Here is a 13876-nt window from a genome sequence, read left to right as displayed (position 1 = left end):
CCAAGGTCCTCAGACACAAAAGCTCTAATCATGTCCAAAGTGACCTATGACCCACACCAATCGATGCTTTTTGAGGCCCAAGATTTCTTCTTCTAGGTGGGATGCCCTGTGTCACAATCTGCAATATGATTGTGACCCGAGTGAGTCATCGAGGACGATGACTAAGTTAAGTGGGGGAGAATGTCACAACCATACTATGAAGAGAGTAGGTTGTGACCCTCACGCCATGACAAGCAAAGTGGCGTCCCTCAAGAGACACCCATCCGGCCATATGCAGGCCAATATAGAAGAGTGCCATGATGCGATCGAGGACGATGATGCATCATCCAACACACCACCACGCAAAGTGAGCATTGAAGACAAGTTGAGACATAAGCAAGACAGAGACATCAGAATAGACATGAAGGACAAGATAGGCTTGTTAAAGGGCCGAGTAGGGCCCCGGGCCTTAACCTCAAAAGTCAGGGTTTCGGAAGGAATTTGGGCATGCGGTTTGGGAGTTAAGTCCGTCAATATGAAATATGAATGCTTGCCAAGTTTGGTGTCAATCGGACATCGGACGGAAAATGCATGACAACTCACCAAAATCATGTCTACATCTGGTAGAATGAAAATGGCTCAAAATGTACCATAGGGGTACCATGGTGTTAACTCTCCACCACCCCTGGGCCCTGTGGCCTAAGTGAGCTATCCTGTGGCACATACGTGTGTAACAGTGTGGGCGAGCGTGCCGAGACGAGTGTCTCGGGCGACTTCCTTTGAAATGGGTTTTTGAAGGACAGTACCGGACGGCACGGGTGTGCCAGTACTGCGACCTAGCCTGCATGTTGGAGGTTTCTATTATTAAATAAAAGCTATGGTCCTCCTTAAATTTAGTTAAGTTGTTTTCACCTTTCAAAGTTCTGAATTCACGCTAATGGAAGAGCGTAAATTTGGCAGGCCATTTTTGGCTAACTTTGGGCGAAGTTTTAGCCGACTCTTTCTATTTTTGTAATTATGTTTGTTATTTAAATGATTCAACAGATGAGAAATAAAACATCAGGTCTTCAGTAAATTCTCTCCCTCTCTCTTTTTACTTTCCGCTATTATTTCTTCGAAGGAACTTTCTTCGGTCGTTTGTTTTTCGTTGACGTTTTGCCAGAGTCAACCAACCCGGGATGTCTGGGAGATTCTAGGGAGAGGCGGTAATGATGGCCGTCTATCTCCTCAATCGGTCTCCAACCCAAAGCCTCGACGGGAATACGCCATATGAGGCCTGGTACAACAAAAAGCCAGCTGTACATCATCTCCGCGTGTTCGGCTGCATCGCATACATGAAGGTAACGCGTCCCCACCTCGCCAAGCTCGATCCCAGGGGGCTAAAGGTCATCTTCATCGGCTATGAACCTGGGAGCAAGGCGTACAGACTTTATGATCCTGTAGGGGGGCGAGCTCACGTATCTCGCGACGTCATCTTCGATGAAGACACCTTCTAGCAGTGGAACGACGTGATAGAGGCAGACCACAACCCAAATCAATTCACAGTGGAGTACCTCATCACCGAGCCGGAAGAAGGAGGAGCCCAGCATTAGGAACCGTCACCGTCGCTAGAGGTGAACCCCCTGAACCAGTGGAGTTCGCAACACCACAAACTGTGGATTCGACGCTGGATGCCGATCACGATGATGATCTAGTGGCCAGGTATCGGAGGATGGACGACCTAGTGGGAGGAGGTGAACCACCTGGACTGGCAGCGCGCGAGCTCAAAGAAGTGGCCGAACTACATGCCATCAGTGCAGATGAACCGAACACCTTGGCCGAAGTAGAAAGGAACCCGTGCTGGCTGAAGGCAATGCAGGAGGAGATGACATCCATCACCGAGAACCAGACGTGGAGTCTAGAGGATATGCCTCTGGGACACCGAGCCATAGGGCTCAAATGGGTCTTCAAACTGAAGCGCAACGAAAAAGGAGAAGTTGTGAAGCACAAGGCCCGTCTGGTGGCGAAGGGCTACATCCAGAAGCAAGGAGTGGACTTTGAAGAGGTATTTGCGCGGGTGGCAAGGTTAGAATTCGTCCGTCTTTTGCTGGAAATTGCAGCACATTGCTCTTGGGAGGTTCACCATATTGACGTGAAGTCTACTTTCCTTAATGGAGAGCTGAAGGAGACCGTCTACGTCCGATAATCACCTGGCTTCCTGGACAACGACAACCCCGGTAAGGTACTGCGCCTGCACAAGGCACTCTACGGGCTTCGACAAGCCCCATGAGACTAGAACGCGAAGTTCGACAGTTCCCTACTATCACTGAAGTTCAAGCGCTATGGCTCTGAGCATGGCATGTACACGCACGGCCAAGGAAAGCAGCGACTGATCGTGGGAGTGTACGTCGATGACCTCATAATCACTAGAGGCGACATGGAAGTCCTCGAAAGGTTCAAGAAGGAGATGTCAAAGAACTTCGAGATAAGCGATCTCGGCGTGCTCAGCTACAACCTCGGCATTGAAGTGCAACAGAATTCTGCCGGCATCTCCATCTGCCAAAGTGGGTAAGCGAAGAAGCTGTTGGACACAACTGGGTTTGCGAAAAGTAACCCTACAAGGACGCCAATGAAGGCCCGACTCCAACTAAGGAAGGCCGGCACTATGACGACAGTTGACTCTACCAATTACCGCAGCATTGTCGGAGTCTGCGCTATTTGGTAAACACTCGTTCTGATCTTGCTTATTCTATTGGATATGTGAGTAGGTTTATGGAAGCACCTAGGGAGGAGCATCTAGTGGTTATCAAGTGCATCCTGCGCTATGTAGCTGGAACCAGAGGCTGGGGTGTAAGATAATGTGCACGGAGAGGAAAGGAGAAACTCAAGTTGGTCAGCTACAGTGATAGTGACATGGTCGGTGATGTTGATGATCGTAAGGGCACCAGCGGAATGATCTACTTTCTCTCAGGTGGCGCGATCTGCTGGCAATCAACAAAATAGAAGGTAGTTGCTTTGTCTTCCAGCGAAGCAGAATACATCGCCGCTTCGATGGCAGCAACTCAAGGGGTCTGGCTTGCGTGACTAATGGAAGAACTCATCGGGAGAGAAAGCAAGCCACCAATGGTATACGTGGACAGTAAAGCTACGATCTCCCTGATAAAAAATCCAGTTTTGCACGACCGGAGCAAGCACATAGAAATCAGATTCAACTACATTCGAGAATGTGCAGATCGAGGGCTCATCAAGATTGATTTCATCCGAATAGAGGAACAACTTGGAGACATTTTCACCAAGTCCCTGGCGCGGGTAAAATTTGAAGAACTACCCTCAAAGATCGGAGTTCAAATAATAAGGTAGATATAGCACAGCTTTTACGATGAGATTATTAAATAAAAGCTATGGTCCTCCTTAAATTAGTTAAGTTGTTTTCACCTTTCAAAGTTATGAATTCACACTAATGGAAGAGTGTAAATTTGGCCGGCCATTTTTGGCAGCCCACTCTTTCTATTTTTGTAATTATGTTTGTTATTTAAAGAATTCAACTGTTGAGAAATAAAACATCAGGTCTTCAGCAAATTCTCTTCTTCTCTCTTTTTACTTTCCGCTATTATTTCTTCGAAGGAACTTTCTTCGGCCGTTTATTTTTCGTCGATGTTTTGCCAGAGGCAACAGCTACATACACCCACTATCCGATACGGTATCCGTGAATGACTCGTCATGGGCACGGGAGGGCCTATACCTTGATAGAACCTGGATGGATGGATGTTCAGGAAGTCCCAATGAGATGAACGACACGCGGGCCCATTCTTGATGGCATGACCGAGCGAGTTATGATGGTCAACGACACTCCAAGACTCGGGATGGTGTCAAGACATATGGACCCTGTCAATGGGGATCGAGATTGCAAGATGAGATGCGACGTTGCATTGAGAGACCTTGGCCCGAGCAGAGCCAAGGTCGACCTAAATAACTTGGCCTAGCGTAGAGGCAAGTCGGATGTGTCGCAGATGATTGAACATGCATGCGCAGGCGGCGTGTGTTGTTGAACAAGCTTGGATTCCGCACAAGCGATGTTCGATTGGCGAAGACAAACCTCGCCTAAGGTCCGACAAAGCCACAAAGCCGAGGAAAAAAGTATATATGGGGCTTAATTTCCCTCAAGACTAGTCGTGAGTGTGTCAAGATCACGACGCCGCATGGTAAAAAATGTAAGACCGTGACACCCTTCACCATATTAACTTTGCAGAATATCATGATTGGCCTCATTTCTCTCACCTAGAAGAGATGCCCTGCACCATGTTACGGGTACCCAAAATATTTGCAGGATGCCATGTTCATGTATGCACCAACCACATGACCTTTATGGTTCATCTTGGGGAGTAGTCTAGGGCCATGATGGAACAAGAAGATAGTAAGTTACCCTGGCCAAGAATTAAAAAATCCTAAGACGTCCCACGGTACAACGTGCTCATGACTTAGACTACGCTGCTTGGAACGCATGAAGCCTTGAGCGTAGGGTTTCAGACTGTATCATAGGGAAAGCCCTTGATGCAGGATTAGACTAGTTCTCTTGAAACTTAAGAAGTCTTGGATGTTGGTTTTCAAACTATGCGGCTTGGAATGCATGAAGCCTTGGGCATAGGTTAGCAGACGGTATCGTCGGGCAAGCCCTAAGATGCAGGTTAAGACTACGTCGCTTGGAACTCATGAAGCCATGAACCTAGCTTAAGACTGTATCGCTTGGAACGCATGAAGTCTTGGAGACAGGATTGTTAGGTGCATAGCTAGTCCCGTAAATCCTAGGGGGAGTGTCTTGGAGAACGAATCAAGAACAGAACAAGAACAAAGAAAGTATCATGAACAAGAGAAAGGTCAAGGTTTAGAACATGGATCAAGATCCAAGTTCTAAGGACGAACCAAGAACCATGTACTAAGGCCCTTTAAGGATAACGAACGTTTCATAATCCAGGGACCAAGGTCTTCAGGATAATCAAGATAAAAACCCCAAGTGAAGAAAAAGAACTGGAGAACTTAAATACTTACAACAATAACAAAAACAAGAACAAGACAACAACAAAGAATGTGGTACCCTAGAATATTAAGGACACGATTAAGAGCCTACAAGTAGGCTACTTACAGAGTCTTTGTCTCATTCTTTATTCTCCATTTTTTTAGGTAATAAGGAGTTGGTCGAGGTCGAGAGCGGACTCTGAAGCAGGTGCCATAGACAAACCTCACTCGTTGTCCTCAACCCTTTTGTTTTAAAATGTTTTGTGCCCATTCCTTATTTTGTGTTTTAACTAGTATGTTGTGTTTTAAATACGTATGCATAAACTTTATTTTGATATTATGTAAATAGAATTTTATAAATTTCTTTGTTTATTTCAAAAAAAATTTATCCGTCTTTTAGAACCATCGCGACAGCCCGATCCTTATAGAGTGGTATTAGCGCCCAAGGTTTCTCTATGGCCTAGCTTAGGAGGACTTCCTACCAAGACCAAGTAAGTATGCCTTTAAACACTTAACTTTAAGTATGCCTAGAACATTAAGTTATTGGATGCATGATCATATGGTTACTATTTAAGATAAGACTTAAGATAACTTAAAGACCTCCAAGATAAGAGGGTTGGACTTTTAATTTTGGTGACTTATTCCGATGAAACAATATTATTTACTTGTATTGATTTTCACCACAAACCATTAATTTTATCCATTTGAATATGAGACTTATTTAAATATTGTATATTTTTTTGTTTATCATTTATTCAGTTTTTTAATATTCACAACCATTAAAAAAATCCTATTAGTTTCATAATATAATGTTTTATACATATTTAAATTTAATTAACATACAAATTATCCATGAATATTCTATTTGATGCTCTTAAAATACATATAAATTTGAAAGTTTAGAGTTTTATAGATGGAATAATGTTTAAAAATTTTCAATTTATCAAATAGCTTTTAAGTTCAAACACCTATTCAATAAAAAATCAAAAGTGGAGAGATTAAACTAGCAATTTGACAGAGTGAGAATATAAGATTACATATGATTTTTAGTGTTTGTAATGGTTTCTAAAATCACTCTAAAATATTGTTTTTAGTGTTTGTAATGGTTTCTAAAATCACTCTAAAGATTAATACTTGTGTGTGTTTTGTATGTCTACTCAAAGTACAATTTATTAAGTTAAACACTTGTGATAAGGACTCTGAATTATGTATTAAGAACAAGTATCAAAGAAACCAAGAATGAACAAAAGAAAACTTACCCTAGTAGTAGTTAATTTAAAGTTGTTGGAAGTGGGATTTGAATCGAAGCCCTCTCAAGAGGACCAAAACTTAAGTTTGGTGCATTAGTCCACTCAGTCACCCTAACTATTTATTATAAAATCTAACATTGATTGGAGAGGGGAATGAAGAATTCCTTATAAGGATGTGGAAAGCTCTCCCTAATAGACGCGTTTTAAAACTTTTAGACATGCAACGATACGTAACAGGCAAAAACAAACAATATCAGCTAGCAACTAGAGAGGGGAACCAAGCATTTCCTTTATGGTTGTGGATACCTCATCCTAGTAGACATACTTTAAAATCGTGAGACTGATGGTGATACATAATTAGCCAATGTAGACAATATCTGATAGAGGGGAGCTTGGTTTGTAACAAATTGTATTAGAGCTAGTCATCGAGTGGTGTGCCAACGAGGTTGTTGGGAACACAATGGGGTGGATTGTGAAATCCCACATCGGTTGGGGAGGGGGTGAAACATTTCTTATAAGCATGTGAAAATCTCTCACTATTAGACGCGTTTTAAAATCGTGAGGTTGACGACGATATGTAACGAGCCAACATAGACAATATCTAAGCTAATACTCATAATTTGTTGGAATAGTTCAGTTGGTTAGAGCGTATGATTGTTAATGATAAGGTTGGGGAGGTTCAAGCTCTCTTTTTATCATTGGGAACGAATCATTCCATTTTTGTACGTGGAAAAATTTAACCCTTCAACCAAAGTGGACAATGTCATATAATTACAGAGGTTCGTGATTCCTAACATTGTTACATAGTCTTAATCTAGCATCCTTAATAATAATGTTGAGTTCTTCTTAGGGGTACCTTCGATACAAAAACATAATGTAAAAATTATTTTCGCATAAAGTAGTTACATCATGCATATTCTAGTGACTCTCGGCCGCTAGAAAACAAGGGTCGTTACATATAATCTACACCTGAACTTTCTATAACCTAGAAAAAAACCGTGGCAACTCGCTCGATCAAGGATTCGATTACCGCCTACAAGTAGGTTACTTATTTAGTTGCACTATATATTACTTTTCCTTTTTGGGGGATCACTAATGATTAGTTAAGGTCACAGAGGAGGGTTGTCTCGAACCGTCAGTTCTCTGTGTTACGAGTTGTTATCCTTAGTTTTCGAATCTCGTTCCAATTTTTATAAAATTTTTTATTTGTCACGTCAGTTCTATGTGTTACGAGTTGTTGTCCTTAGTTTTCGAATCTCGTTCCAATTTTTATCAAATTTTATTTGTCAGTACGTGTCATGAAAAATGATTTGAAGTATTAAAAATTGAGTTATTATAGTTTTGCTTTGAAGTTTTTAAAATTGAGTTATTAAAGTTGTGCCCTATTTAGCTTATCTAAGCTATTCCCCGCCATTGGTGCCACGACAGTTTAACTCTTCTAAGCATACCGGAAATCAGGTAATTTAGTTGTGCTCTTACCATTTCCTCTACTATCGATTCAAGTTGCAATAGGTGAGTTGACGAATATGCAATATATGACTATATGACATATATGACTCCTGAAAGATCAGATGACTTGCCACTCGAGAATAGTTGGCAAATATCTAACAAGAAGACGAAAAAAAAAAACAAAAAAACAAAAACAAAAGCGACGAATTAGTTAATTTCTTTGATTTAAGGGTTTTTGCTTCAACCAAACTTGGATAGTTGGGTTGAGAATTAGGGTTGCCTAGTCAATTTGGTATCAGAGCCTAGGTTGCACCTATGTGACCTACTCTAGAATTGATTTTATCTAGTTTATTTGTTATGCTATTGTTTTCCCTTTCTTTAAATCTGTCCATTTATTTTCTTGCGGCCATTTCTATCCTATTCGTCATATTTTGACCTTGTTCTCATTTTCTTTTTGAGGATCATATTTAGACCCTGAAAAACAAAACAAAAAAAAAAAAATTCTTATCATATTTGTTCATAATAAATGATCATTACCATTTATTTTAGACCATTTATAAAGATTAAATATATTTCAATTCACATTCTTTCTTATTCCATCTAAATCTAGAACATTTGTGTTTGATATTTTTTTTTCTCGTCATTTAGACTTGAAGATAAATTCGAGATTCTCTTATTTTATAAAAAAAGAAAAGTTAGGTTGTTCTCAAATCTTCACCACCATTCTCTTTGGAATTCTTTTTTTTCAATGTGCAATTTCATCCAAAAAAATATATTTGTCCCTTCTTTCTTTGTTTATTTTTTGTTTTTATTTTGTTGTTATTTCATAATTAACTTATCTTGATTTCATTGAATAGCTTGTTATTAATTGCTTTATCCATGTATTAGCCTACCTTGATCATAATTTAGTCACTTTCACAAATAGCCTACCTTTGTGTGTAATAAACACGAGTGTCCCTGAGTATAAAATTAGTGAGTTGTGTATGTGAGATCCTAAACATATTTAACTATTTTTTGTACAATCATGAACCAAGATGAAAGAAATGGAGGAGAGATCAATAAAGCTAGGTGGAGAGAAGCACAAGTCAGAACTATTACTCGTTTTAATCAAGTTGTTAGTACATCGACAAACCAGATGGAGTGAATTGAAATAGCCTTAGGTAATCATCAAGGAAGGGAAGTACTCTTGAATGGAGGAGTTGAAAATGAAGAAGATGACAATGTCACTCTTTTAGCGGGACATAGTCCTAGGGGTGGGAGAGAAAGAGTCCAACAAAAACTATGAAAAACCAATTGAAATGTGGGAGGAATTGAAGACATTAATGAGAAAAATTTACATTCTGAAGCATTATTCTCGAGTACCCAAGAAAAAACTCTAGATTCTGAAACAAGGATCCAAAAGTAATGAAGAATATTACATGGAATGGAGGCCCTTATGAATAGAACATGCATTGATAAAGACGAAGAGGATACAATGGCTAGATTCCTCGGTGGGATGAACTAAAAACTTGCTCACCAAGTGGATAGGCAAGCGTACTTTGATATGCAAGAATTGTTACACCTTGCTGGCAAAATCGAAGGGCAACTAGCCTGGGAGAAGGAGAACTCCAAGAGGTATGCTATTTTTAAGTCTATTACTTACAACGCTTGGAAAAAAATGCAAATATTGAAAGGATAAATTTCAAGGTTAGAGGCAAGTATGAGATTGAAAAAAAGAACAAAGATGAGACATCCAAGGGTAAAGAGGAAGTGGAGGAATACAAGGAGGTCATATTAGTCGTGATTGTCCTAACAATTGAGTCATGATCATAAAGAATGGACAAATTGTCACACATAGTGAGAAAAGTGACCAACATGAGCTAGTTAAGAAGAAATCCAAGAGAATGAGGAGGAATGGAAAGCTTCAAAACAGTGAAAAGAATAATGAAATTGAAAAAAAAAATGAAAGAAAGTGAGTTGTTTGGCCAGAATCGGAGAGGTTAGAAGGGCAATGTTTTCACAAAAACCATCTTTATACTTATGTACAAGTAAGGATGTTTGGTCTCTAATGATACATTTTTTATTTGCTTTCTATGTTCAATCTCTTTTACAAGAATTTGAGAATGTGTTCCAAGATGAAGTACCTAAAGGACTACCTCCCATTAGAGATCTTGAACAATAAATAGATTTCATTCCCGGGGCAGTCATTCCTAATAGGCTAGCTGATAGAGCAAACCCAACTGAGACTAAAGAAATTCAGAGGCAAGTTGGGGAGCTCATAGAGAAGGGCTATATACGAGAGAGTTTGAGTCCATGTTCTGTACCAGTCTTATTGATGCCAAAGAAAGATGGAACGTGGCACATGTGCGTGGATTCTTGAGCCATCAACAAAATCACTGTAAAGTATCGACATCCTATTCCTAGGCTAGACCATATGCTTGATGAATTGCATGGTTCATATCTATTTACAAAGATTGATTTGAAATCTGGATATCATTAAATTAGAAGGCATATAAGAGATGAATGGAAAAGAGCTTTCAAAACTAAGGTTTGATTGTATGAATGACCTGTTATGCCTTCTAGGTTAACTAATGCTCCTAGTACATTTACGTGCTTAATGAATCACGTTATGAGAGAATATTTAGAAAAGCATGTTGTTGTACATTTTGATTATATTTGAATTTATTCACAGACTTTGTATGAGCATCTGAAGTAAGTTTTGATTATGCTTAAGAAAGAGAAACTTTATGCTAATTTTATTAAGTGTAGTTTTGCCGGGAAAAAGTTAACTTTCTTGGCTTCACAGTTGGCAAGAATTGAGTAGAAGTAACTTCTTGCTCTGAAGTTGAAGGAATCCTTAATTTGAAGGAAAAGAGACCGTAGATATAAATTTGAAACTTACCCCTAAGTTGAGCCCAAAACGGATTTTCTTAAATTGGGCTTGTTCTTGAGGTTATTAATCTTCGTTGTCTTCTATGGAAACATTTCTTGGAGGTGCGATTAGGATCGTCCTTGCTTGACGTATTCTCATGTATCCTCGGATTGAAATTTTGATTTTTCCTTTATGCTCTTCAATGGCGAATTGGATTGGGGGAATGATTTCTAGGCACTTTCAGCATTGTAAGAACAAGTTTGAACAGAAATTGTAATGACCCTAAATTTGACCTATTTAATGTAAGGTCATTACTATATCTTAAAATGTGGAATTTACATTAAATGGGCCCTTATCATAAATGCGACTAACTGTAACGACCTTAAATTTTACCTATTTAATCTAAGGCTATTACTATATCTTGAAATGCGGAATTTACATTAAATGGGCCCTTATCATAAATGCGACTACACCAGTCTTTTATTACCTCGTGAAAAACGATTACAAGGGAAAGAAAGGAAAGAAAAACAACACTGAAACAATTGTCTTATACTACCCTATGGTTTATTATGCGATTACAATTCAACCTATTCTAACCTATACTAATGATGCAAACTGAATTCAACCTATACTAACCTATACTACAAAAATTGAAAACAACTACCCTATGCATGTGCCATGGTCCCGGGGTGTACGATGCCGCCGTCGATCTCACATGGGTGCCTTGCCTTTATTTGAAAAGTAAAGTAGCACAAGGCTTGAGTATTTCTAGAATACTCAGTAAGTGACCCCCTATCGGGGTTATGCAACAATCACGTGCAAAGAGATGATGGGACCTATATTTCATTCCGTTTTCCCTACGGTGTTGTTCTAATGGGTAAATTTGGACGTGTACCATATACTCTACACACAGCCCATACGTGCGAGTATGGGCTCACCAGCTAGTTCGCACACTGCTGGGCCACTTTCCTTGTCCGGTGAGCATACTCTGGGAGCTCCTTAGGCCGCACACCCGTTAGAACTAGTAATCGTCATGACAGCGCTATGCAAGGCATAATGATTGTTGTCCTGCCATTGGATGTACGCGTCCGTACCCTCGTGAGGGGATAGGGGTATCCCCCCAAATGCATGAGCACACATAATGCATGAGGTCCCCATTACTTCTACCTTTGTCATTAACAAATATAACCCCACTGTCCTGTTTCATGCTTAACATGTCATTTTCTCATTTTAAGTCTACATAACATACATAATCCTATCGGAGTTATATTTCGAGCAATTTACCGTATTTCATCTCATACATTACATGGTGTTTACATTCAAATATTTCATACAATCATGCCATAATCATTCAAGAACATCATAAACGTCATAAGCACTACATATCACATCAAACTAAACACCATACATTCACGCTCACAAGATTACGTACTTAAGCACATCAGTCTAGCATACAATTTAATGACACGTGCGAATCCACGGGCACGTGCCAACATATAACAAATAACGCGTAACCTACGACGGGTGAGACACTTACCTGGTAGGCCTTAGCCGAAGTACTCCCTAAAATATAAACGTAAGATCCTAGCTCCTCGTAAACGTCCTACAGTTCTGTTGGTGGTTGGTTCCTATTGGATCATTCGACACCTTCGTTAGTATTTCACAAACTTAATTAATTTCCAACTTGAATTTGTGAAATACAACCTTAAAATGATCTATTTTACCTCAAACGGGGTCGAAAGTAAGTCTCTAGGAGGGTCGAAACGGTGAGAAACGGGTCAGAAATAAGTTTTCCGAGTCGAATAAGCCGCTGGAGCTGAGAAGCCACCGCCGAGCCGATTAAGTCGCCGGAGCCGAGGGGTGTCGTGCTGTAGACATGCCACTTGGCACAACCAGAGGGCAACGCGTGTACGGTGGTCTCAGGACGAGGCGTGGGTTTTCGGGTTGATCGCAAGTGATGGGCTGGCCTAGGCTGAAGGAAAATGTGTAGGTGGGCTGGGGTGTGAGTTTCGGGTGTCGGACTGGGCTTGCGGGTCTTGGGTCGATTGGGCTTTTCCTCTCGAGTTGTGGCTGGTGGGTTAGGCCATAACTAGGCTTTCTGGTTTTGACTGAGGCGACTGGGCCGCGGTTTAAACAAAAGTGGATTGGGCTCGGTTCGGGTCACGGGAGTCCGGCCTTCGGGTCAGACTTCGTCTCCTTCGCCCGGTTACTCACCGATTTTCTAGCGACCTCTCTCTCACCTCGGTAACGTCGTTTTGACGTTCTTTTCCCTCCTTTTTCTCAGTTTCTGAATCACCATGGCCTAATACTCCCAGATCTGAGAGGGTTTGGAAATTCGACGCTCTGTCTCCCTTGCCCTAAGGTGTACAACGTGTAGGATTCATCTAAATCTACCTCTGGTGTGTAAAAGTCTATGGGATTATTGTGAGGCTCAGTACTTCAATTGAGATAATGATAAATCATTTCGCCTTTTTAGTTGGAACTTCAGACGGTTCGTGAAAAAAGATAGCGAAAAAAATTATTCCTAGAGTCGAGACGAAAAGGAATGTATAAACCATAAGTCCATGGATCCATACATCTCAATCGGAAAAGAATCAATATAAAAAGAAAGAATTGGAATTGATCGATATATTTCTCGAAACAAATGAAAAGGAAACGATCTTAAAGTAAATTTCTTGGAACTTTAGGCAGTGTACAACGTGTAGGATTTGTCTAAATCTACCCCTGGTGTGTGTAAAAGTCTCTGGGATTACTTTTGTTTCGTAAAACGGAGGTTTTGACGTCTTTCTAGTTTTTCACTTTTTTTCTTCTCTGCAGGTATCTTCGGGGTGGCTGAAGGTCGGGTTTGGTTTCCGTGGTTACCCAGACGTCGGCCGCCCTTTGTGAGTCGTGTGCGAACTAAAACTTCGGCAAACTTCCATTTTTTTTTTTTTATCTGATTCGTTACAGAAATGGTGGAGTTTACATGAAATGATACATGAAGGATCATGCACCAAATAACATCAAACCATAACATTGTTCTATGACATAACATAATCCTACAATAGTGTATATGATATCATAGCGTAACTTGCATGCAACATATCGTATATCATAGCATATACATAACATAGTATATGTCATACAATCATAAAACACGACATGTGCAGGGGCCACAAGTAGCGATGTCCATTCCCTGTCATCATCCCCACCATCTATTTCATTCTCCATTTCCACGAAATCCTCTATTTATTTGTGTGGGGATCAGGGTAAGGGATTCATCGCAAGGAAGTGGCAGGGATCGAATTCCCCATGGAGAATTTGAGTGGGTTTTGAATCCAAGAGTCAGTCGAGGAAAAGGCCTAGAGTGTTGAAG

General features: G+C 40.5%; 1 protein-coding gene across 1 annotated transcript; it reads left to right on the top strand.

Moving 5' to 3' along the window:
* The first annotated feature begins 1190 nt into the window (after positions 1-1190).
* Positions 1191-13407, top strand: LOC147788780 (uncharacterized). The gene is made up of 5 exons (XM_087118752.1): positions 1191-1399; positions 1495-1828; positions 2291-2526; positions 2727-2808; positions 13339-13407. Exons 1-5 carry the CDS (start codon positions 1191-1193, stop codon positions 13405-13407), a joined length of 930 nt encoding a protein of 309 aa, XP_086974878.1.
* Positions 13408-13876: the final 469 nt, after the last annotated feature.

Source organism: Cucurbita pepo, chromosome 16, assembly GCF_057944985.1.
Source record: "Cucurbita pepo subsp. pepo isolate OVF chromosome 16, ASM5794498v1, whole genome shotgun sequence".
Classification (NCBI taxonomy): Eukaryota; Viridiplantae; Streptophyta; class Magnoliopsida; order Cucurbitales; family Cucurbitaceae; genus Cucurbita; species Cucurbita pepo.
The sequence above is the reverse complement of the archived record's forward strand: the minus strand, read 5'-3'. Positions and strand labels throughout refer to the sequence as shown.

Excerpts from the sequence above, each read along its gene's own strand:
- LOC147788780 (XM_087118752.1), top strand. The coding sequence starts at position 1,191 with ATGGCCGTCTATCTCCTCAATCGGTCTCCAACCCAAAGCCTCGACGGG. Across the intron at positions 1,400-1,494 it reads TATGAACCTGGGAGCAAGGC|AGGCAGACCACAACCCAAAT; the intron begins GTACAGACTTTA and ends ACGACGTGATAG. Across the intron at positions 1,829-2,290 it reads GGAACCCGTGCTGGCTGAAG|TTCAAGCGCTATGGCTCTGA; the intron begins GCAATGCAGGAG and ends CTATCACTGAAG.